The sequence below is a fragment of the Tachysurus vachellii genome, chromosome 7 (genome assembly GCF_030014155.1).
Source record: "Tachysurus vachellii isolate PV-2020 chromosome 7, HZAU_Pvac_v1, whole genome shotgun sequence".
Lineage (NCBI taxonomy): Eukaryota > Metazoa > Chordata > Actinopteri > Siluriformes > Bagridae > Tachysurus > Tachysurus vachellii.
In genome coordinates this window covers 2,630,370-2,657,268 of record NC_083466.1, presented here as the reverse complement: position 1 = coordinate 2,657,268, position 26,899 = coordinate 2,630,370, and the positions used below count along the sequence as shown (strand labels likewise).

Genomic DNA, 26,899 nt, shown 5'->3' with positions numbered 1-26,899 from the left:
GACTGCTATTGAGAGACCTAATGTGTACTCCAAAAATATTCACCACATCGAATTAGCTTGAAACTCTTTTTATTAATTTACAGCATGCAGTAATTCGTGGGATAAACATTTGATAAAACTTGAAATTTGTTACAAGCTCTTATTTAACGAATTAATGATTTCTAGTAAATAGCATAGTACATTTATAGCATGCTGGAAAATTACTGGCACCCGCAAGACTTCCGTTGTTTCTAGAACAAATCTGCTGCCATGTGGAAATAAAATCAATCAATAGCTAACTGAGTTTGCTGACTATATAAATAACACTTATGTTGTTTTTGTTAATAAATAACTATTAACTAATGGAAGGAATAAGTGACCCTTTCCCATGTACATAAAGTTCAATCTCTAGAAAAGCTTTTGTAAAGTTGTACTGTAGATATAAATATTCAACCTCAGAGAAAAAACCATAAAGGAAAAAAGTGTTAAAAATGAATCAGTCACATTCCAGATCATGTTCAAGTGTAATTATCATACAGGTCTGATCAGTGACATTATTCTCACTCACTCACTCACTCTCACTCATTTTCTACCGCTTATCCGAACTACCTCGGGTCCCGAGGAGCCTGTGCCTGTGTCTCAGATGTCATCGGGCATCAAGGCAGGATACACCCTGGACAGAGTGCCAACCCATCGCAGGGCACACACACACACTCTCATTCACTCACACAATCACACACTACGGACAATTTTCCAGAGATGCCAATCAACCTACCATGCATGTCTTTGGACCCAGGGAGGAAACCGGAGTACCCGGAGGAAACCCCCGAGGCACGGGGAGAACATGCAAACTCCACACACACAAGGCGGAGGTGGGAATCGGACCCCCAACCCTGGAGGTGTGAGCCAAACGTGCTAACCACTAAGCCACCGTGCCCCCCGTGACATCATTCTAATTAACCAAAATTAAAGATTAGATGTTTCTGTGAGATTTTGTTCACATCTTTTCAAATAATTTGCAAAAACTTGCCAAAAAGGCTGCTGAGAAACCTACGGCAACATTAAAGGAGCCACAGGAACATCTGCCAAGTTTTCTCTGCATGTGACAACAATCTTTCATATTCTTCTCTCATATGTTTGGGCTATGGAGTAGGAAGGCTAGACAGAAGCCGCCCTTTCACGTCCGATCTCAATTAAATCACCCCAAAGTATGTGGCAACACAGTCTGATTACACCAATTCAAAAAGTTATAATAATTTCTTTGGTTCAAAACCCAAAGTATAGTATACACACAGTCCAGCATGGTGGTAGTAGCATCATGCTGTAGGGCTGGTTTTCTTCAGCTTTTTTTCCCAAGTAATCAAGTTGGAGGGAATGATGAATAGATACAAAAACCAGACATTTTTAGTCCATAACCTTCAGATGTCTGCTGGTAAGCTGAAGATGAAAAGGAATTTCACGACAAATTTTTAGCACAACAATGACCCAAAGCAGACACCAAAATCAGCAAAATATTTTTGAATGAACTAATCAAAGCCCGGATCTGTCTGGTGACCTAAGGCAGGCTGTGGAGATCTATTAAATCCCTTGGATGATGGATCTAGAATGTTTTTGCTTGGGTAAAAATCAAAAGGCTTAGTCTAGTTTAAATTATTGTTATTATATATGCATGTTTTTTATTATATTTTATTATATAATAAAAAACTGGTGTAAAATATATATATAAAAATATATTATATATTTTATTATATATATATATATATATATATATATTTTTTTTACTTTTTCTTATTTTCCCCTATAGAGTTTCTGATTGATAAATGATTCTGACATGATTTATCTTGGTTTCTTTAAATTATTATTATTCATTTATTATTATTTTTTTACACATTTTTTTTTACACATTTTAACAGGGATGTGCAGATTTTTTATATCCACTGTTGCTTAAAATTAAAGATTGTCAGGAGCTGTACATTTTAGTTTGTATAAAATTTCCGATTTTGATTAATTTCTGACAACTGACAGCTGACATTATATATAGCCCTGATTATATTTTGAAGGTTTACGTTCAATTCGGTTTGAAAATCCTATAACAACACAATAATATATAATAAATACGATAATGTTGAGTAATAGTTAAAGTTTAACCTTATGTTGCTCTGATCCCAAAAGGAAGAACAACTGAATAATCGTTGCCATATTTTGCTTTTTTAGTTTGTTTGTTTGTTTTTGTTTTTGTTATTGGACAACTCATGGAAAAACCTACGGTTCACTTTATTTAAACAAAACTATAAATACTTTAATACGTGCAATTGTGGTTCTATGCCCTTTAAATGTCAAGGTAATTTATTATTTAGTAACAACATACATGTCCTTTTTATGGATGTTTGTGGCCCTGTTACATTTTCCTCCCATTGTTTTACTGTCTGTTGTGCCTACTGAGTGTGTTGTATTTTTCAAGCGTTCGGCATCACGTCTGCAAGGAGAAACAGCAGGAAATGGCGCCTTAAAAAGGCAACAAGGAAAAACCCGGGGGGGAAAATAACAAGGAAGTATATCTTCTGATTGAACACCAATCTGATTTAATTTCTTGCTGACATCATAACACAACACAATGGGAAATATATAGACAATAGGCGACCAGGAAAGAAAGATAATACCTAGTTTAAAGGAACGATTTTCACGATTTCTGTAAAAAGGAAATGTAAAATTGTAACAGTCAGAGATTGCAAGAATGATACGTTGTTTTTTTTTTTTGTTTGTTTGTTTTTATCAATTTGTAGTTAAATTTCATGTTATTTTAACATTTGTTCATCATTCTCCCAACACTCTTTTTGATCATATCTAAATATCTTCCTAAAATGCCACCAGATCACCAATTATATAGCATGGTTTTGTTTAATAACAACAATTTCTTTCTTAGGTAACGTAGCTCATCCCATGATTTCAGTACCAGTGCATGAGTTGTTACTATAGAAACTATAGAAAGTGCTTTTAGAATTTTGCAGAGATTTTTGTGATTGATGTAGTGAATAAACGATAATTTTTCTGCATCTATTAAAAAAATATATTTATATTTCGTTTTTTTTTCTTTACTTGGTTGGCAAAAAAGAATGGGATTTTTCTTTTAAACTACTAGCAGTGAAGATACCTACTGTATGTAATTACTTTCTATGATAGCTGTACTCATGTTTAGTGTGTCTCAGACCAAATCTGCTGCAAATGTTTTAAATCTTTATGTAATTTTGAAAAACCACAAGTTCCGAATATCTCAATAAATAAATAATCTAGGAAATATTAATAAGATAACGTATTAAAGTTTTGACTACAGTCAAACAAGCCAATTTTAAACAGTATTCTAAAGGTATGATACTAGTAAAATACAATGATAATATAATACCAGGAATGTTTTTGCCTTCCCTTAAAAAAAGAAAAAAAAAAAAAAAAAAAAAAAAATGAACCCAGCTTCCTGTCTATACTTTAGCTCAAAACCACCAGCAGCCAGTACTTGATCGACATGCATCTGTCATGCATTATTGCAGAGAATACCAAAACTGGCTTTTGAAACTATGCAAAAGGAGCTCCTTTGCAAATCTCAATCTGACTTCAAGACTTCAGTCAGGCTTTTTCTCAGACGACTCCTGTCTCTTATAGATAACCCCGTGACTAATACCGTGTACCAAAATGTTATGGCGTGTAAATGCAGCAAGGCTACATCCTGGAAAGCCTTGACTTTATTTCAAACAAACACTTTCTCCCAATCAATGGGGATTGCTCCACTGGGGTCGCTAACTGTCTTCCTGCATTAGAAGGGAAATGGTCTGATTTAGGATGAGCCCGTGGAGCACTGGAGTTTCTCTGGTTAATTTAAAGGTCCCGTTTCGTGTTTAATGGAAAACGAACAGGTTCAGATTAAGCTTCAGCGAACCTTGGATGATAGCCTTTATCGTTCTGTCATATCGACTTCATGTTGAACCAAAGTGCTTCAAAATGGAGAAGACAGACTTTCACACTCGAATCCAAGACTGGGTTTGAGATCCTGGAGAGAATCTCAAAAAATCCACCCTCCCTGTCCCCCGTCCCCCCTCTCCCAGCCCGCCTCTGAAAACTTTACGGTGGGATAATGCGTTCCACATGCTAGTGTTCACCCACTAAATCACTGCATCCCAAATAGCCAATGCTCACCCCTCCACCACCCCCCCGGTCTCATTACGTTCATGTCGGCTGTCTCGAAGAATGGCTTCTGGAGAATGGATTGCCTTGTACATTCCAACTTGTTTACAGCAAATGTTTTTATAACAAACAATATTAAAAATACGATCGAGTTGGCGTATCTTAAGACCAAGTAATTGGGAAAATTTTTTGCCCTTCCATTGGGTTCCCACAGCCTACTAATCAAATTCTGTCATTTCTTTGTAGAATAAATTCCATACACTTTAACATCGCCAAATTGGGATGTAAAAACTTTCCAGGTTTAGTTTACAATTTTAGTTCCTGCTAGGTGCTTTTTTTTTTAATGTATTTTATTCCTGGCAAGACACTTGGAACAGATTCTTGCTGCGTGCTATAGTGCAAAATGGACATTAATCCGTTCACATTTAGAGGAAAGGGCAGAGCTTTAAAACAGGAAAAAAAGGAAAAACACCAATGAGTCCCTGTGGTGGTGTTTTTGTTTTTTGTTTTTTTGAAGTCATGAAAGAAGTCTTTCCAAACTCTGTCAAGTTGGATAATGTGTTTTTTTGGGGTTGAACGCTTACCTGACAGCGAGATCATTATGTTCCACATAACAACCTTAACCCACTTACATCTGTCCCAATCAACAAAATCTGCTGTGTTGAACAGACAGGATGCCATTTTCCAAAACCATTGATGTCAGTTGTGTTTCTTCAATAAATCTGTGGAACAGCCTTAGCTATACTGTGATGCTCTAAAACGCTCTGCATTTTTTAACAATAATAATAATAATAATAATAATAATAATAATAATAATAATAATAATAATAATAATAATAATGGTTGTCTTTTATTTTAAGTCAAAAATTTTAAAGCACTTTCCATAAAAGTTTTAAAATTAGACAGAATATAAAAGAATAAAAAATATTTAAAAAAAAAAGCCTTGAAGTATCTCAAAAGATTTTTAAGCCCAATATTCTTAAGAGTTATATAAGAATCAGTTGATGGAAGTGTTAGAAATTGGTTAAAATACTGTTTCAGGAGATCAGTAAGATGTGCCTGAGCTAAACCAATCCTTCATTTTATCTGACTGGAAATCATCAATATAGTGCTAGCGAATGATCTTTCCAAATAGCCACAGCGTAACACCCCTGACCACCCCGTTCCCGGTCTCGTCGTTGTTCTTGTTGTGTCTTGAAGAAGGGATTTGGGAGAATGTATTGGCTTGTAGATTCTGACTTGTTTACAGACTTGTACTTGGGTACAACTGAGTTGGCATAACTTAGGACTTAATCTAATCTAATTCTAATCAATATCTATCTTTTCTGTAGGGTAAGTTTTAACATCGGCAAATTGGGATGTGTAGGTTTTATTTCAGTGACCTCCTAACATCCGATCCGATTAGAATTTTCTATGGCTGTAGGACTTGGTCCAATCCAATCAGTCTTGGCTTTTGCATTTGGACTTGGGCACTGGTCTTGTTAAACATGGTCTTAATTTTAGATGAATCATCTTGTCTTCGTCTTGTCTGTTTTTTATGCTTTCTTCTAGAAAACAATGTAAGCATTAGCACAATACACAAACAAAACCAACAAGCTGAAGTAAAAGTTTGGTCCAAACAATGATTTTGTATTTTTGTTCTCGATTTTGACTCAGTATGGCTTTCTTTTGGGCTTGACTTGACTTGGCCTATAAACTCTCAAGACTCGGTTTTACCTAGATCTCAGTTAGTCCATGCCTTCGACATGACAATAATGGTGTTCACTATAGCCTTACAAATGTCTGACAGAGCTATAAAACGGGATTTGGATATTGAAAGAACTTTCTATTAAAGAAAAAAATGGGTTTCCCGTTTGAAAGATCTTCACACTGTCTGTAAATACTCGTTAACAAAGGAACAGTTGGTCATCCAAATTTCAGCTGTGTCATTTATTTTTTTTAGATGACATAGCTTTTCCCTGAAGAGCTATAAATCTACATGATGTATTGTGCTTGGCTCATTCAAGGACCTTGAATAGCAACATCCTTACTTTGGGTAGTAACAGGAAAGGAAGTCTACTCACTCGATTACCAGACGCGGCTAACACGAGACGAGCGGTAAAACGTAAGCCGAACAAGAGACTTGTCTGCTACAGATAATGCACCGCATTGTGTCAGGCTGACCCATGGACGAGCTGGCCGCTACGGTTATTGTTTCAGCACACATACACTTTCACTTGGCATGTGAGTCACTCGCCAAATCGTCCAACTCAGAATACCCGCAGCTGCCATTAGTCAAACTGTGGTCATGACATCTACAGAGGCTAGCGGCTGTGTTTCCACTGATGAACCTGATTTTCATTTAGGCCTTCTTCTCTCTCTTTTTCTCTCTCCGTCTCTCTTTTTTCATGTTAGATTCCGAACAGACAGACAATGTTTTAACCCTCATTTGCTTCTGCCTGGTCTGTAATATTATAAAACCTAATAATTACAAGCGACAAAATAAAAGCGTCTCTGTCCTCCACAAACAAATGGGACACAGTAAAGGAAAATATTTGACTTTGTATTCCATTTGCATATAATCTTTCATGCCTTTTTTTCATTTCCATATTGTAGGTCATGCCCCATATTTTACTTTATTAACAGTACCGAACATGTTTTTTTTTAACGCCATGTAAGAGGTTTTCCTATTTCCGCAAAACTCTTTTTGCCCCCATGCCTTTTAGTGTCATTTACATAACTTAACAATTACAACTGACTGGATAAAAAGACAACCAGATGTCCTCCAGATGAATCTTGAGTCGAAACTCTTAATGCTTGGGTACAACCCGGAGTCTGCATTGTTTTCATATCCTATTAAAATGTGGTTAAACATTAAATGATATTAACTTATTAAATATGACCTAAGAAGAGGCTAATTTCAGGACAGTGAACATCTCCTTCCTGCCTCAAGTCTGCATGAAGCCTCAAATAACAAACGTGTCTCTTCTCTTTAGAATTAGGTGATAATGATTTAGCTCCAAGTTAAGATCCAAAAAGACAGTGAAAGATGCTAGTGCGACTTTTTATTCAGAGAAACTGACTTTTCAAATGGTCCAAGTGTCCACATGGGTTTCCTCCAGGTTCTTTGCATTTTTCTTACCTAGCAAGAACTTGCCAGTAGGTTGATCGGCTGCACTAGGTGTGAATGAGTCCTGGGATTTGTCGCAACACTGACCAGGATAAAGTACTTACTGAAGATCTTAGGTGTCCAAAAATTAAAATTTATGTAAATATTGAGTGACATGATGCACACAAGTGGAATTCTGCTTGTGCCACCCTTTAATAAACATTATTACCATGGCACCCAGTAGTAGAAATGCCTACTGGCACCTTAATACTACAGCGACTGGCTGTGATGTATGCATCTAACATTAAACTGTATGACAGGTGATTCACTGGCTGATAGGTTGCATTTTGTTCCACTGGGTTACAGTAGACACTTGAAATAGCTAGCCTTGCTAGAACGTAACACTAGATAGAATGCAAGATCCTTATTTTCCCTGTGAGTACACCTCCAAAATGAAGTTACTGAACGATATCTTGGCTACAAACAATTGTTGTTGTTGTTGTTGTTGTTTTATTTCCCTGTGCATACTATCAAAGAAACAAATCATGGGTAAAAAAAAAATTCTAATCAAAAGCATTTTTTTTACAAAAGCAAACAGAAGGAATGCCAAATTATGATCGTGTCAGTTTGTCTCATTACTTTTGATCCCCTTATTAATTAATACATATATAGCTGAAATTGAATTACTCTAAATAGTAAATATTATGTAAAAATGTAGTGATTTATTTAAGCTGAAGATGAATTGAAGGAGACAGACAATTGAAAAACACATGGCTGTGGTGCTGCAAAGTGGACACTCGTTTTGCAACTTGATGTTGATGGGAATAATCTTAAATCCCACCCTGTACCTCGGTGAGTTTCCCATGGGCCCCCAGAAAACACGCTTTCACTCCACTTCATTCCAGAAGGTGGGGTGGGATGGAAGGAAGCGCAGTGAAAAAGAAAGACAGCAGAAGAGGAGGAGGAGGAGGAGGAGGAGGAGGAGGAGGTGAAGTGGGAGGGGCTTGCGAAGCCCTAGCGCCCCGCCCACTGGTGCTCCCACTGGCTTCTCATAAACTTGGACGCGTCCTGCTAAACGATGACCAAACGGCACCAAAGATCACGAGCGAGCCATCGTGTCGCGTCAACGCACTCTGGATAGGCTGACTTTTATTTTACAGTAAGAAAGTCCAGTCTGCCTGTTCAACACCTCACAGAGGAGAGGGTAGAAGATCGGAGGCGTCCTGTACAAGCTCCCCAAGATATCCCAATACCAGGAGGAATATTAACTATCGCGAGGTAAAGATTCCACGATTCCAAGAGGAATGATCATGCGGAGAAGTATCGCGTCCCGGGACATTATCGTCTTATTGTTTTTCATGCTGCGCGCTCCCGGCGCACACTGCGCGCTCCCTTCCACCCGTGAGTAGGAGTTGGAGATTTTTTTTTTTTTTTTTTTTGGATTTGTGGCGTGTGTGTGTGTGTGTGTGCGTGTGCGTAGGCACGCGCGTGTGCGAATACATATGTGTGTGTATGTATGTGTGTGTGTGTGTGTGTGTGTGCGCGTGTGCATGTGTGGAGTTTAAGGACCCTATAATAAATTCTTATCCAATGCAACAAATTCTTATCCAGTATATCTGTGCAACAAATCCTACATAAGCATGAGGAAAAAAGAAAGAAAGAAAGAAAGAAAGTAAGAAAGGGTAAAAAAAAAAAAAAAAAAAAAGCACTGACAGTTGTCATTTTCTTTTTTGTTTTTGGTCAGCATCAGTCTGCATTCTGCATAATCCACACACCACACACCAAATCATTCCTGCACTTGAAAATGGGGAAAAAGGTGGGTGTGAGTTCAAGGTCTCAGCACATGCTTTTGTAATGCATTGTAACAAAACTGTGTGTGTGTGTGTGTGTGTGTGTGTGTGTGTGTGTGTGTGTGTGTGAAATGCACAGGTTTATAATTCATTACCCAGAGCACATTTACTTTAACACCTACACCTAGAGCTCACCTAATTCCCAGGGAATAATCCTGTTTATCCCCTTTGCAGGAATAATGAGCATATAACACACACTGCATATTGCGATTCTGTGTATTCATCTATTAAATAGAGTTGCATTTGCTGTCTGTGTGGTCAGACTAACATGAAGTAAACTTTTCAGGTGTTAAGTTAGTGTGATTTGGTCATTATTTATCCTACTGTTTAAAGTATAGGTACGAAGCCTTAAAATAATGTTAATCATGTGTTGACTTTCCTGTGGAGGCGACAATTAGTTAATAAAACAAATGTCTTCTTTCTTTCTTTCTTTCTTTCTCTCTTTCTTTCTTTCTACTACAAAAATAAACTAAAATAAACTACATCCCAGGACTCACAAGGTGTTTGTTTATGTAGCTGGGTTTAAAATCATCGCTACAGATGTGGTTTTAATGCTTATTTCAATACCGTAGGTGTTAATTCAACTCCAGGGATTCCACTGTACACTGTTTTGTGTGTGTGTGTGTGTATGGGGGTTTGTTTCTCTGTGATTCAATTGTAAGTTTTAAGAGATTCAGACAGAAAACAGATCCTCATCGGTGTCGTCTTTGGTTTCTTGGAGCCCGGGTGGACTTCAGCGCGCGCCGCAGGTGTTAATCCAGCTCACGAGCTGTTCATTCCGCTGCACCTGGCATTCTGCACCATCAGTCGCAATAACGGGTGGTTTTTCGAGCCGTTTCGTGTAATACGCAGGTGTGAAAGCAAAAAAAAAAAAAGAAAAAAAAGGCAGAGACTAATTACAGCTAATTAAGCTTGGCTACATTTATTCACACCCTCTTTGCTCTTTGTCAGGTGTGAGACTTAACAGCTCTTGAGAATGTGGAAACACACGTTTCACGTTTTTTTTTTTTTTTTAAAGCCAGAGTGGTTTTCCCTGGGCCTCCGTTTAACATAAACAGACACAAATGCATGTGTAGGCGAAGACCTTAGGCCTGATCGTATCCTTTTTAATTCACTTGTGCTGCATGCTGAATGACACCGTCATAGGTAGCTCCCCTTTTTTGCACCCTTCTCAATTGTACCTAATCCGAGGGATTTAACGAGAGCCTCCGCGTGTTTGCTTTGGTTTAGAACGTTTCCTCAACGCTAACCTGACGAGACCTTCAACCCCCCACACACACACCCACCTCTTCTCTGTTTCGTAAAGACAGCTCGCTTCCAGGTTGGACAGACAATTAAAATAAATATGAGAGATTTGCTGCTGTGAGCGCGCTCGAGTAAAAGATCTGTGAGTCCTGTGCACGCGCTTCTAGATTATCTTGCTGATGAGATTTAATAGGCCATGAAATTGCAGGCGTTCAGTAGAAGCCTTGGGACAAATGAACATGATTCCCAACAGATTTATCAGCAATTTTTACACACATATATTATCAGTACATGGTTTCATATACCTTTTGTAATGGGCTATCTTTCCTAATAGCACCTCATATCTGGATTCCAGTGAGAACTACACATAGATAACTCTAGTGGTTTGTTTCTCATTTATACACGTTCACAGAGCAGCAGCATAGCTCATGCGTAGATTTGTAGCATATAATTTGGTGAGGTTTACTGAACATTTACGGAAGGAGTCTCCAGTGTCGGTCAGTAAGATTCCCAGATTGCGCTACCTGGTTTTTTTGGTAACAGGATAAGCGGTGTTTTGTAGGCCAGTGATGGAACGATTGTGATGTATATAATCATCATAATAATAATAGAATTTTAATAACACTGTTTGTGGATGTTCTGTGTCCTCTTATACTGTATCCGTCCTTCCAGCGATGGCCAGCGTGCATCCTCAGGACCCAGCCCTTCGGATCGGCGCCAGCTTGACGGCCACGTGTTCTGTCGGCACCGACCACGGCCTGCATGCCGGCTCGCTCTACTGGACGTTGAACGGTCGACGGCTTCCCAGCAACACCTACAGCGTGCTCAGCCCCAGTGTCCTCAGCGTCACTTTGAGCAACCTGAGCGGCTCGCGTCAGCGTTCGGGAGACAACCTGGTGTGTCACAGTGGCGGGGGGCACGTGCTCGCCGGGTCCTGTCTCTACGTGGGCAGTAAGTGTTGTTGCTTTGTTCATCATGAACAATCTCTCCTTTTAAAATAGGTATCAATACCCGAACACTGATTACGCCGTCCTCGGTGCAGAAGACGAATGAGAAATTGTGGGTGTGGTCTATTTTAAAAGTAGCTATTAGTAATAGTAGTGTTCTCCTATCACTGTATACAACATACTAAACACACTGATTGAACACACATGCTAGAGTTTTGCGTTCGGAGTAAGTAAGACCGTTCTTTGTATTTCGTTAAATTATACGTACGTTTGTATTTATATATAGGTCATTGACGAAGGGGCGTTTTTTGTAACCAAATGATGGAAAATGTAAGATGACGCGAAACAAAAGTAGCAGCAAAATTCGGAAAAAGTGGTAATATCGCGTAAACTGATTCAAACTGTAAAGGTTTCTATTAACTCTGAAAGTATTGGTGCACTTCATGTAATCATTCTGGAGTTAACTGTTGGTCAGTGGTTTCTCCTCAAGAAAAGTTGTTTCTAGAAGTACATCAATATTTCCAGATTATTATTGTCTATTGTGTATTGCGATGACTCCGCCCCAATTGACAAGGACACGAGGGCCCACAAATACTTTAGTCTGTCACCTGTATATTCTGTATATTATAAACTATACTACTAAACTATATTTTAAAGAGTTACACAAGTTAACAGGTGGAATGTAGCAGGATTTTGGGCTCTGGTGGATCATGGGCTGCTTTCGTTTGGCTGTTGGACGCTTTGTCATGCACAGCTGGCAAACCTGAAATGAAACGGACCATCATTTTGGTTAGTCTTTCATTTCTGAAATGTCAAATATCTGTGATTAGACGACAACTGAGTCAAGATGAGTGGACTGAGCCGTGTAATTTTGTTATTTTGTCAAAAAAACAAAAAAAAAAAACATTTTAAGTATGGACTTAAAATGAAACAAAGAGGAACTTCAGGAGAAAGGAGAGAGGTGTTTGGTCATAAAAATCACTATGACGCTGTGGCTAGTAGGAACAAGTCGAAATGACAAGGCATAGTTTTATCTTGCCTTCTAATTCACTTTGCTTTGATTTACTGCTACTAGACATTTCATCATGACGGGAACAGAAAACCTTTTAAGAGACCGAATTGTGCGTCGTTCGTTATACAATGTCATAACATGAAAATAACAGTTTTTTAGGATCGAACATAGATGTTCCAGATGTGAACTGTACGAATCTATTTATTAAAAAAAAAAAATTCACACAATCTGGACCTTTAATTATATATTTAGACGCTTTTGCGTTCGCATCGTCTAGCCGTACAGCCGAGTGCAAAAGTTTGCGCCCCTCTTGTATTTTGAATGGAAAAAGCCCGACTTTAGTCGACGCTCTACATCCAATGGAATGTCAGTGCATCTGAAAACTTTTTTTATTGTGTTTTTTTTCCCCTCTTATTTTGAGCATTTGTGTGACAGGAAAACTCTGAATCCAAAAACCTAAATGTTGGCATGACTTAAACTTTTGCACCCAATCGAACAATTGTCAGGATGTTTTTTTTTTTTTTTCAGTGTTCAGGTGAATAAAGCAAGGATTAAAGTATAATAATGATAAAAATCTATTTGCTAATTAGATCATTTTTAAAAATTTATTTAAAATAATTTATTTTTTTCAAATCCTGGAACGTGGAATTTTGGGAATCCTGAGTAGCGTTTCAGGAACTTTGCCAATACCGTCTACAAAGAGTGTTATTAATGTTGTTAGCATGAAGTTGAGCAGAGACTTTAGTAGTGTATGATGCGCAAACAATTGACACAGCTGTAGACTTTTTCAAAGTCCGGCATGTTGCATGAAACGATTATTACTGCTAAGTGCTATTAACTTCCAGCTGGGAGCCGTTACTGTTCCCGACAAATTGTGTCAGGAAAAATAAAATGTCAAAATTTCTTTGTTTGTTTTATTGTTTCAATAAAAAGCCTTGGGACTTCAAATAGAATTTTTTTTTCTCAACTTTTTTTTTGTTCAAAATGCTGTTTATTTATGACTGTCAGTTAAATCAGACCTCGGGTCACTGGAGTTGTTGTTGCATTTTGAAAGCTTCTGTGATTTGTGTGTGTGTGTGTGTGTGTGTGTGTGTGTGAGCGTGTGTTTGAGATTATCTATATTATCTCTGCTGCCATTCTTTTGGCACCTCTGAACTTCATTCCATCCGGTCGATGTCTCTTCCTCTGAGCAAACGCAAAAAAATCATCCGGAAAGATGAAGAGCTTCACTTTATGGAAAATTACTCATCAGGGCGTCCTCTCAGACCAGACCGAAAACGCAGGACGAGACGCGAGAAAGAGAGTATGTGTGTGTGTGTGTGTGTGTGTGTATATGTGTGTTGAAGTGGCGTGTTCCGTTACTCTGAGCTCTTAGCTCCAAGCTCTCATCTTGGGTATTTTTTTTTTTTTTAAATCCTTAATCAGCCTCTGACACTTCCACCGCCTGCCTTTTGTTCTCAGTTGAATGGAATCTTGGCGCTTTTCCCGAACTTAATCGAGGATGGCAGCTGAAAACGCTCATCCGCTGTCGAAAATATTTAAGCCGGGCCATTATTTTCAGGCTCTCGATGAAGATCTGCTTTTTCATCTTCGTTCTCTTTCTTCTTTGTCTTAATTGAACGTATCTGGTTCGAACTTTTTTTGCGGAAGCAGATTACGATCTGTTGTTTAAAGCTTCCCCTAGACGTCATGAGACATCATGTGTGTTTGGATAAGCCTGTTTTGTACGTTCTGTACCACATATTGCACGATGAATTCGGAAAGTTTGCTTTTTTTATTCATTTATTGATCGCATTTTTGTTTTTTGTTTTTCCTCCAGTGCCACCTGAGAAACCCGTAAACCTTACATGCTGGTCGAGAAACACCAAAGATCTTACCTGCAAATGGGCTCCTGGGGGTCAAGGGGAGACCTTCATTAAGACCAAATACACACTCAAATTCAAGCTGAAGTATGTACACACACACAAACACACTAACGAATCGTTGTATTTAGAATTAATTTGGGATTTGATCTCACAACCTTCCGTCCGGTCCCGGTTGCATAGAAAGGTTTATTATTAGCACCTTTTTTTTTTTTGTTTTGTTTTTTTTGCATGAAATATTCTGTTAGCCTGAGGCAGTTTTGTGGGTGTTTGAGAAGCTCTCAGACCGGATCTGCACTAATCCTTTTGATGAGCAAAAAGAGGTTATTGAAAAAGCAAAGAAAAGAATGTAGAAGGCACTTATTCACACTGCCATTGCACAGGATGCTGCATGCTTTACATACGTTTTCATTGAGCCAGAAATAATTCACTCAAGTTCTGACAAATCGCGTCAGCCCGTACTGTATAGCGCCCACTCTTTATTGGTTTGGTGGTTGGAAATTGTGCTCTGGATGAACGGAGCACAAACCACAAATCTCCAGTGATGTGTGAAACCACCTCTCTAGAAGTAAGATGATTATATCATGCTGTGACGGATAACCAGGAAGATGTTGTTGTTTCGTGCAGGTGGTACGGCCAGGAAAAAGAGTGCGAAGACTACAGCGGCGGGCAGCCGTACACGTGCTACATCCCACGCGACCTCGCCCTCTTCACGCCCTACGAAATCTGGGTGGAGGCCTCCAACCAGCTCGGGAGCGCCATCTCCGACGTCATCAACCTGGATATTCTAGACGTGGGTGAGTGAGTGAGTGAGTGTGTGAGTGTGTGTGAGTGTGTGAGACCTCTGACCCCATTCCTTATGTCACTCAAGGCATCAGTATAGAAAGAGAGAGACAGGAAAGAAAGGAAAAAAAATAAAAGCTCTGGGTGGAGTGCGTGACGAATTGCCACGCTCCTACCCGTTCCTTTGATGGTGGTGTCATCGACCTCGGTTTCTGTTTGCGCGCTACATGCTGAGTTGTTTTCGCGTGTGTGTGAGAACGGAAGTTTACGAGGCTTTCGGTAATCTGAATGGCGCACCATGCCTTAGGCTACGTTTAAATGGCAATGCAACATTAAAGGAAGTCTGTAAAATGCCTTTGCATGTTATTATCTTTGATCACTGACCTTCTCCTGACTTTTTTTTTTCCTTTTTTCCCGGATGGAAATTTCAGAATATCAGAATCAGACCTCGGAGCTGAGGTAGTAAGGCAAGGCATAGTAAGTAGAGTCTCGCTTATTTATTTATTTATCTATTTATCTATCTATTTATTTATTTATTTATTTATTTATTTATTTATTAAAGATAAACCCGTGACCAAAAGAAACAGAGATCGGAAAATATTAGCGGTAAATTTCCTGTTGGAACTTTTCTGGTACACGTTAGAGTTTGTATGTCTCACACCTGGGAAGCAGGGGCATTTTTAGAGGTGAGCAACAGCTGGAAGAGGAAAGTGGGTGTTGCACTAGTGATACCAGAAGCATGACACACTCGTCACACCCAAACGCCTCCACTTCGCTACACAATCGAAGGCTTCTTCAGAGTTTGTGTGTGCGTGATGTTATCAGCAACGTCCTGTGTGCGATCTAAGGAGCAAATCCCTCCCAGAAGGAAATGTAAAGGATGTACCACATAGGATGTGTAGTTATTCTTTCATAATAATCACACAAATACAAATTCAGCACTTCTGAAAAAGTTTCAGCGATAAACAGCGTTCTTCCAGAAGATATTCCCATACGTTGGTGTTTTTAATCCATGGAAGGTGAGGATAGAATTTCTCCCATCTACAAAATCCTCCCATAAGTGTTCCATTAGGCTGAAATGTGGTGATGAAGTGTGAAGCCCACTGCTCCTAAATTACATCATTTCCATCCTCATTAACTCTCAGTTCTTCTAACTAAACAAGTGGCCAGAAGTGCTAGCAAAATAAACATTACCTTGGCACAGTGGAATTTTTTTTTTCCTTTAATTCGTCACCCATACGGTGAAATCGCTACGGGTGTAAGCAGGAAAAGGAAAAAAAAATCTGAGATGTTTTCTCATTTTTACTTTGGCGCTAAATTATGGCCTTGTAGATTGTTTTCTGTGTGTTTGGATTGCTTTTGTGAGAAATAAAGCACAATGGGGTGTTATAGGTGGGGTATAGAAAAATAAATGAAATAAACAAGATTTACTGAGACTGCAGAATCCTTCCAAAAATTGTTTGTTATTATCCTTAGAGTTTCTAGATTGTTCACAATAAAAGTCCCTGTAAATGATTTATAACTATACACCGAAAATATATTCAAAACAACTGGTGCTTTGGAACCGGTGCAACTGTAAGTCAGAGTCCTAAGACTGTATCCCTAAGACTTGAAACACCAGAAAATAAACTGGCACCTTCTGACCAATCAAATTCAAGAAATGTGGCCCCATTCCATGGTTCATTGGTTAACAAAGATCTTGTTTTCAGTCATAGCCATTAAACAAATGTTCTCTGATCTCCTACTTAGTGACGACGGATCCTCCGGCCGACGTTCACGTGAGCCGAGTGGGCGATCTGGACGATCAGCTGACCGTACGCTGGGGAACCCCGCCTGCCCTAAAGGACTATCTCTTCCAGGCCAAGTACCAGATCCGCTACAGGCTCGAAGACAGCACAGAGTGGAAGGTAAGCATTATGAACCAGTTTAATGTTTTTAAAGATTTACATCGAAGCTCTTCATCTTACCCAGCCATCTCACTTGAACCGGTTGCTGAGTTCATTGGAATGATTGACGGCGCCGTTCATTTGATGGCCGATTGATTTTCACTGCAGTGTTTTTATTAGCGCAGCCGGGTTTGTTTTAGAGGTCGCCGAATGGCTTGCGGACGCCTCTGGCTTTTGCAACAGCAGGAACTATGCCATTAGGGAGTTAAGAGATTTAAAGATATTTTTACAGGATCTTGAGCAGACACCTTGCAGAGTGATTCACGACGATATCAGATTTGGGCAAGAGGGTTTAGATTTATTAGGTAGACACCTGATATCTTGGAGCTTTAACTGTTTAACTAATGCTGCTTTAGTGTTTCTTTTTTTTCCTCAGCAGAGTCAGAGAGACATCATTCACCATGACTTGTGTAGCTTCTGTATGAAAGGTCTAGTCATACAGAAAACTAAGCTCTGCCAGACCACCTCATTTCTCTTGGATGTTTGGCTTTACATGAGGGAGTTAGCATTTTGTAAACATTTTAGTGCTAGGGTGAACCTTACATCCTGGAATTCTGTACATCCTGAGATACTACCACAACCATGTTTTATGGATCATATGAAACTGTGAATAAATTGAATAACCGTTACTTGTAAAATGGTCCTCCCCGTATAGAGACTTGTAGCAACGCTAATCTTCCCAAAACACATGCTTACCATCCGCTTCACAATGAATCATGACTTTATTGTGGCACCTAGGTATGTGAAACCTTCCCTACGGGTGAGAAGAATATCCTAGGTTAAAGTTACCAAGGTTCCATTATCCAGGGAAATGAGGAAAGATTTATAGCTGTGCACCTTGTAAAAACGTCGTTGCTTATGCCAGGAATCGTCTATAAATGGAAAATAATAAAGCCTATAAAATTTAGGAATTGGAGGGAAAAAAAAACAAAGTCATCGTTATTTAACATTGAAAGATATTATGAGATCTTTAGAGATGTTCAGCCACCTAGATTGTAAAATTTTGTTTGCTCTATGCCAATTGTTGCCGTTATACTAATTTTCATTAGGAGCAATGGTAGCATATCATTAGCAAGATTCTTCTAAATGTTGTTGCCTTTGTTTTATAGGATCATTCAACATAAAGGTATTGAGATTTTTAGGCAGAGCCTGGGAGCCATTTTGTAGCTTAGCAGTCAAGAATCTTGAGAATGAATTTTGTAAGAATAAATTACGGACCTAACTGCTCAGATGTGTTTTCCCTTTTATCTATGTGTCTCTTAAACGAATAAATGTCATTCATTCATTCATTCATTCATTCATTCATCTTCTACCGCTTATCCGAACTACCTCGGGTCACGGGGAGCCTGTGCCTATCCCAGGCGTCATTGGGCATCAAGGCAGGATACACCCTGGACGGAGTGCCAACCCATCACAGGGCACACACACACTCTCATTCACTCACGCACTCACACACTAGGGACAATTTTCCAGAGATGCCAATCAACCTACCATGCATGTCTTTGGACCGGGGGAGGAAACCGGAGTACCCGGAGGAAACCCCCGAGGCACGGGGAGAACATGCAAACTCCACACACACAAGGTGGAGGCGGGAATCAAACCCCGACCCTGGAGGTGTGAGGCGAATGTGCTAACCACTAAGCCACCGTGCCCCCCACGAATAATAAATGTCAATAATGTCTAAATTGACCTAAAATTTCGAAGCTCTCCCTTGTATTCCTGGATGCCTAATAGACTTATATAGCTAACATTAGCTAACATAGAACGAGTTCCATATTTCTTTCTTGATTTGCATCATATTTTCCTTGTTTCTTATTGTTGTTTCTAATGTTCCTTGCTAAGCATTGTTTTACGATACACACACTCTGTGCATTTAATATTTAAAAGTACAAATTGTAATAACACGCCAATTATACTAATTGTGGGCATGGAACTAAAGAAATATTGGACCGTGCATGAAATGGATGCTGGTCTGAGGAATTATTAGAGCTTTTTTGCATTTGTTGCTTTACATTGTCAAAATTTCTTTTCAAGAAATCTTTTAAAATGTTTCATTAAAAATGTTTTTTGCTATACACATTTGAGTCTGGTATTTAGATTTGGTTTTCAAATGAACAAAAATACTGGAACAAAAAAAACGACAAGTGTTTCTTATTGTCTAGGTGTGTCTTGTTAAAGCGACTGTTTAAACAAGTAATAGTACATATCGTCGCTGTCGGGCGGAATCCTCGTATCTCCAAAACCATTATTTTTCAGGAAATTCAAGATTTTTTTTTCTTTGAGCCCAGTGTTTTGAAGACATTTACCTCAGAAAACGTGTTGATTCGTTGCGACTCTTCTTGAGTAAATATGCCGTGAAGCTCTCCCGCGGAGTGAGGAAGAGGTGGACAGTTGAAGTGTCCAATGGAGTTATGAGATTTGCGCTCAAGCTATTTTCAAGACTTTAGATTGGTTAATAACTAAAGTAATAAAATAACAGACCCACGTGGGGACTGACCAATAGCATCGATATGTGAAAAAATATGAAATTGACCAAATTTGGACACACGAGGTTTCCGCCTGACAGCGACGATATACTGTTCGTTCAGACTCTTGAAGGAGAAACAAACCAAATATTAAGTGTTATATATTGTATGGTCTTTCAACAAAAGTGTCACATTCTAATTTGTTGAACAGATTTAGGTGTAAATATCGGGAATTGAAAAAGGAAATTCTGATCTACTGTTTCCTAATTTGAGCTTTTGATAGAAAACAGAAATGTCTTTAGTGTATGGGACAAAAGGTGAACGGTTTATACCTATAATTGGATGTGAGAGGAGTTCTGGAGATGAAAGTACTTGACTGATCTGAAGAACTCCTTCATGGTACACCAAAGGAAACGATACAAATTTTAAAAAGGGTTCTGTAAAGCCTCGGCTTGGTTAAATACGTGTTGGTTATAGTACGGTAATAAATATCGATGAAAGACAACAGTAAAATTGCCAGATCTGGTGGAACATGCTAATTTATTATCCCTCTCCAGTCCACCTGACTCAGTTCCTAAGGGCTTTCATGATGAACTAACTGGTTCACTGATTCAGATCTATGAGTCTGCAACAAATGCTTCTGAGGATCTTGGTCCCTGGCTATGCTCTTCTTTCTACGGCTGGTTGGAAATGCCCTTTTCTGACAACAGTGGGAACACAAGGCCACGTGGTTTCCAGTTGTCATGTCGTCGTGATACACAGCCTTGAAATAAGCTTTCACCGTTCTTTGTGTTCTTCATATGGTTTCCATCAGCAGGCAGGTTCTCTCCGGAGCAGGCCAGAGAGATTGTGTTACACATAACACAACGTACCATCGTTTTTCTTCCTTTCTTCCTATTCAAATGTCATCGCTCTGCCAGGATATCTGATTGTTCCCAAAATACGATGAGCGACTCTGAGGTTGTTAAGCATTCATTTCCTTTTAAAAGCTGTGACATTGGCATTCTATTCTCCAGCACATCATTCTGTCATTCTGTCGGCTAACACTGCAACCTGGCGAGTCTGTTACCATTCAAGTATTCAATTGTAATGATGGGCCCGTGACGAATTGGAGCGTGGAGCGATCCGTTTGATCATGTTGGTTGCGGCGTTCTCAAATGTTTGTTGCTTTTGTAAAGGAAAGGGAGACGGCGGACATGGGCCGAATCAAGCCGGTCGCGGTTGTAAATAATTACATGGGGCCCCGGTGCTTATTATCCCGCTCGGAGGCATACGACATTCCTGCATTTGAAACTCGTCCCTCCTCTGAAACATGCAGTATTTCGAACAAAAATTAGAGCCGAATGAAGGTTCTTGGCTCGGCTTGGGTTTCGGCCGCCGCTTGTAAGCTGTTGGTGCCGTCTTCACCCAGTCCAATTACTCAGTCTGTAATAAGTAATAGGTAACAGATTTCCTCTCGGGGCGAAGTAGGCGTGCACAGCAAAGAACAGCATGAAGCGTGTGTTTGACTGTATCGTTTACTGTCTCAGGCTGATGTGTGTGTGTGTGTGTGTGTGTGTGTGTGTGTTGGCTTCTTTCGAAGGATACGTGTCGGATCCTCTCTCTGAGAGAATATTGTCTTCTGCTTAACAGTCAAGCCTGTGCCAGCTTGCTTTGTGGATTTTAGCATGAATGGTCTGGTTTTTAGGAACGTAAACAGGCCCTATCAGTCAAGCATGTGTGTGTGCGCGTGTGTGTAGGTCTTTGATGTGACGTTTTTTGTTTGGGTTTCTCTCTCGCTGTAGGTGGTGGATGACATGGGAAACCAGACGTCCTGCAGGTTGGCAGGGCTCAGGCCAGGAACCGTGTACTTTGTGCAGGTGCGGTGTAACCCAGTGGGCATCCTGGGATCCAGGAAGGCAGGCATCTGGAGTGACTGGAGTCATCCAACGGCAGCTTCCACGCCACACAGCGGTATGTTATTGGTTAGCTAGAAGATGATTTAGCGCATCCCATTTATATAAGGCACTCTTTTACCACCAAGTTGTCATTTTGTCATTTTACCATTTATAAAGTTTGGTGGATGTCACTATATGCATTCTGAATGTCCTTTATTAGGCCTTTATACCCTATTGGTGCAAAAAGTATGCAGAAAATCAATTTTACCCAAATTACCATAAACATTTACTCGCAACTAGGTAACCGAGACCCAAAAACAGGTTTGTGTGAGCAGACAATTTTTCTTAAAAATGAAGCAAATTGACATGAACTGTGCTGTGGATTCCAATTATCAAGACTAGAATCCTATAGTGAATGACATGAAATATTTGCACATGTTGGTAATCAACAAGCTGAAAAAAAAACCCTTCTCAAAAAATCATGACATAAAAAATGACATAATGAGAAGGAAAATGAGATGGCTAGCAGACACTGATCTCCACAGAGGAAAATGGCAATAATAAAAGCCCCGGCAGGATTGAGACACCATCCGTCCTTCATCACGTCGCCACATATTGTATGTGTCCTGCAGTCCGTTGCTTAATGGGATACACATTCGAGACAGTGCTAAATCCAGCAGCTAAAAAACCATCGCTGCACATGAAACAGATTACACATCCCACACATCTCTTCCCACTTTGCGGCTCGCCAAAAAGTGGCCGCAGGGAGCATTTGATACATTTGTTTCGAAAGACTGTTTTCTGAAGATTAACAGATTAGCTCCCCACCACGTTCCACCGCTTCCTGTAACTCACACGCCGCATCTGGAGCGACTAAAGTCGCTATTTATTTAAAGTAGAGCTGAATTTATTTTTTTGCACCGTTCTGTGTTGCGTTATTATGCTCCGTAAAACTGAAAGGGCAGTAATTCGTGAATCAATGTGTGCTCATCCCTTGGGTTTTGGACCGCCAAGCTGGTGTTAAAAAAACCTTCCGATGGTTGCTTATTTATGTTTATGATGACTCAAAAGATAAGACTAGGCACTTGTTAGGAAAAAAAGTATTGTGTTAAAATGTGTGTATCCAACCCAATCAATCTTGACAGAATGAACAGGCTGAAGAATGACAGACATCTAAAAGTTTACTTATTGCATGAAAATATCCAGTGCGTGTGTTTAGAGTTTAGTTATTTTATTTAGTTATTTTTTTTAACGCTCCAGTAATGGTGTTGGAGTCAGCCAACTTGCCTTCTCATTTACTTTAACAATTCCAGCGATCAATTCCACAGCTATGCCTCCTATTGCTTGGATTAGTGTTGGTTGTACGTTTTCCGTACCCACTGCCTGTAGTTATGGCTATTATCTCGTTAAAGTCCTAGGTTTACTTCACTCCCTGCCGTGATCATTCTGCAGTATTTCCGCTCAGCAGTATTTCCATAGCCTCTGAGACTTGTGAGTGATTTTTGGAATTTTGCTGCAGTTAGGGGCAACGTTTGAAAATATTTTGTGCTCAAACTATCATTGTTCGTTATCCAACTCAATGCAGGGCCTGGCAGAACAAATAGCTCGCTATCACGCTGGGATAAAAGTTCAAAAATTTAAGTAAATTTTTAACACCATGAAATTAGCTACTTGTTGCTGAACTCTGGCACAAACAATGCTCTAAATTTCTGCTTTAAGGACGAGCGATTATGGCGAGAAATCGTTTGACGGGGCAGATGTAGCGATAACAGTAACGAACCGTTGGAAATATTCGAGAAGGAATCCATGCGGACGGTCTGGGAAACAAATAAATGTTTAAACAAATGAGCGCATTTTGTCCATCACCTGCATTTTCCACGAATAAACTCAACATTATGTGTCAAGTATACTCGTCTGTTGCTCTGTAGCAAAAAAGGTTCCTAGAACCTAGTAAGTTGACATGAACTTGTATTTTGTATTCTTCTCTGTTTTTTAGAGCGCTCAATTGCAGGTTCGTGTGACTCCAAAGCGGCCCGACAGAACTCGACACTGCGTCAGGACCTGAAGCAGTTCTTCAGCTGGGTGCGCAAGCGTGTTTCCGACTGCAGTGCAATGAGCATCAAACAGTACGACCAGTGGCGCGTCTGGCTGCAAAAGTCTCACAAAACCCGGAACCAGGTATCTACAGCTTTTATTCACCTTAATCCTGGTGGTGAAATTTAAGAAAATATGTTTTAGAACAGTTGATGCAAACAAAACAAGACAAAAGTCAGTCTAAAGAGTACAGACATAACAACAAGAAGAGACAAAGCGCTGAGACAAAACAATAAGAATATAGAACATATTCAGATAAAAAAAATGCCTACAAACAATATACAAAAATATGGCAAAAATATTTAAATAAGAAAGTAAGTACAGACATGAGCAAAATTCTTAGAGAAAACCATAATTCAGACAAAATAATCATATAGTAAGCTTAAAAATCTTTTTTTTCTGACAAAAAATTACAGACAAAATTCTAGACAGAATATAAATACAGACAAAACACTCAAAGGAAACATCTACTGACAAAATATTCAGAAAAAATAATAATAAAAATCATACAATCATCCAGACAATTGATGTTCAGACAACTGAACAGATAGAGACAAAATACTGAGACAAACAAAATGTACAGACAAAATAATCAACATACATACAGGCAACAAAACAATGCATGCGATCCGCGACAGCATATTCAGACAAAATAATTATCGAATAAGCAGAATAAATATAATAAGCATAGATAAACGACATTATACAAAACTATAATTATAGGCAAATATTTAGAGAAAAGAACATTTCTAAACCAGAAAATAATACAGAACATCATTCAGACAAAACAATCCATACTGACAACATATTCAGGTAGAAGTAACAATATAGACATAAAAATAAGCATACAAAGATACAGAACAATATGCAAAGGAATAATTATAAAATGACAAAATGATAAGGAGAGAATATTTAGACAAATGATAAATAAAAATAAAAAAAAATTCTTAACAATCAGTACTTAACATACAAAATATGACAAAGCGAAATAATAAGGCAAAAAATAATAAGCACAGTGCAAATACTAAAAGAAAATGTAGAAGGAAAGACGGCATTGACAAAATACGTATAGACAAAATACTGGGACACAGACAGATTTCTCAGACAAACCAACAAAGACAGACAAAATCCTCAGAAATACATTTGCTTACTAGATATTTCTGGAAGAGTGCAGGAATTCATGCCGTCTTGCCTTTTCTTCTGGCAATACTGGAGAAAGTGCATGAGAAAATAAATAAACGATGGACAGTAGCATCTGAATATTAGATCCAGGTGTGGATCAGGCTGGAGACGGGCAGCCGGGAGAGTTTTACACAGTTACAGCTAGAAAATTGGGGTCAAATTGAAATTGTCCTGAGGACTGATGAATGATTAAGTCCAGTTTTGTTTCCAGCCACTTCAGCTTAACTCGAACCAATGAATGTACAACTACTCATTATTTAACCTCCGACTTGATGCTTCAAATAATTGCTCCCAGCTCCAGTACGGTGACGGTTGTAAGAAAACTTTGGTGTGTCTCCGATTTTTTTTTTTATCGAATTATAATTTTTTTTATATCCAGGACAGAAAAATGGAATATAGTAGAACATGATGACTAAATTATCTTTAGCATAATAGCATTATATTTTTTTTACTAAAGACTTGTGAAAGGTTTTACTGCTGTTATTACTGATTAATATTAATATTATACTAGTAATTTGATCCCCAGGCGAATAAACCGTCTAGACAGATTAAAGGCAAGGAACATTTCAGCTTTACGTTTCTTTTCTATGACCCAATTGTTTACAGAAGTGACAGCTATTTGGATTTTGCACAAAATCAAGGCACCCTGTTTAGCTCACTTCTGAAGAAGACCCCATCTGCATTCTGCACCACATTTGTGTCTCTCTTTCTCTTTCTTTTTTTTTTTTTACGATTCTGTGGTAATTCTTTGTTTGGTAATGGCAAGGGTTGTCTCGCAACGGGTCTGAGTTCAAGTGCACGCAAAGAACATGACCGACAGATCATTAGCCACTTTTCCTAACCAGCCCCCGGACCCCCCCATGCGCGCTGTGGTCTCTCTGCTCTGTGCAAGGACACATGCTAAACGTTTGTCCGTGCGACCGAGGAACTTTTGAACCAGGATGACTGCCTCTAATCTTCCAGCGCAGCATGAAGTTTTCCAGAACCTTTAAGCAATTATACCACCCAAATGCAAAGCCTTTAAAAGCAGCCTTGTGATTAAAATGCAGCTTGACCCCCCGAAGTATTTTGATCAGCACATTCTTTTTAAGCTAGCCCCCTTAATCAGCGGGGTGCGAATGCTAATGCTAATGTGTCTGACTACGCATGGTTGACTCATCAGTGATTTTTTTTTTTTTTGCTTTGCTCTTTTCAGGTTCTTCAAGGAGATAAATCGTAGCAATGTCAAACCCCTGGCTGCTGGAACAAGATGGGGGAATGGGGGATGCAGGAGGGAGGAGGGAGGATAAGGGACAGCTAGCTTTCTTTTATTTGCCATGCTGGCTGTTATTCCTGCTGCAGAAAGACTTGAAAAGGAGCAACCTGGGATTTCAAATCCACTGGACACTTTATAAAAAAAGTGCCTCTATTGAGTTTTTTTTGGGTTTTTTTTGGTCCGTACAGGAAACCAGAGTTATTTTCTTTGTTTTTGTTTTTTTTTTAATGTTCAATTGATACCCATGACAGATATGGAGGATATCTTGGGCTGGGATTTGCACATTTTGTTCCGAGGATGACGTCACACGACCGTGCATTTCATTGAGTTTTCTGTGATATTATGACATCACAGAATCCTGCAATATGCAAATGAGCACCTCTATCCAGTGCCTTAATGTTTTATTACATGCTGTTGTGTGCTAAACGCTCCAGATTTGAGATTTAATGGCAGGATTCACACGAGCCAGCCTTTTTCTAAGCAGCACAGGCCAAATAGTAATGATAGTAATGTTATATCAACAAGTTGTGTCAGAATATGTTTTTTTTTTTTTTTGTGGTTAGTTTTTTGCTAAAATTGTCTTAACGAGTGTCCACTCTTACCAAAGATACCCGTACACTAGGTGTGGGTGATATAGCAGGAATATCACATCATGATCTTTAAAAATCTACTCACAAAATATACCATTCCACCTCTTTCACCTATTTTTTATTTACATGGTGAAAGGTGAATATAGTGTAGCTTAAAAGCTTTAATTTTTCCAAAAAAGGTTATTATCGTTCAGTTATTTACATTAAAAGATTCATATATATATTTGCCCAATAAAAAAAAGGTACAAAAACAAAATGTAAAAGAGCAGAAATGCAAAAAAATGGTAAAACATTTTAACAATTTTAACATCCACTTAACAGCTACTATGTAACTACTGACGATATTCCTAAAAATGATGTATCTTGATATCATCTAACAATATGATCAAGGATTCATGAGTGTTCCAGGTCTTTATGTGCATTACAAAAGGATTACCTCTCAGATGACCTCATTCATTCAAGTTAAAAAAAAAAAAAAAAAAATATATATATATATATATATATATATATATATATATATATATATATTTTTTTTTTTTTTTGCTGTTGTT

At 38.8% G+C, this 26,899-nt stretch overlaps 1 protein-coding gene across 1 annotated transcript; it reads left to right on the top strand.

Moving 5' to 3' along the window:
- Nucleotides 1–8,274: 8,274 nt before the first annotated feature.
- On the top strand, nt 8,275–26,835 carry crlf1a (cytokine receptor-like factor 1a). The gene is made up of 8 exons (XM_060873873.1): nt 8,275–8,641; nt 11,008–11,286; nt 14,114–14,243; nt 14,784–14,953; nt 16,689–16,846; nt 21,135–21,303; nt 23,224–23,405; nt 25,699–26,835. Exons 1-8 carry the CDS (start codon nt 8,545–8,547, stop codon nt 25,720–25,722), a joined length of 1,209 nt encoding a protein of 402 aa, XP_060729856.1. The 5' UTR covers nt 8,275–8,544; the 3' UTR covers nt 25,723–26,835.
- Nucleotides 26,836–26,899: the final 64 nt, after the last annotated feature.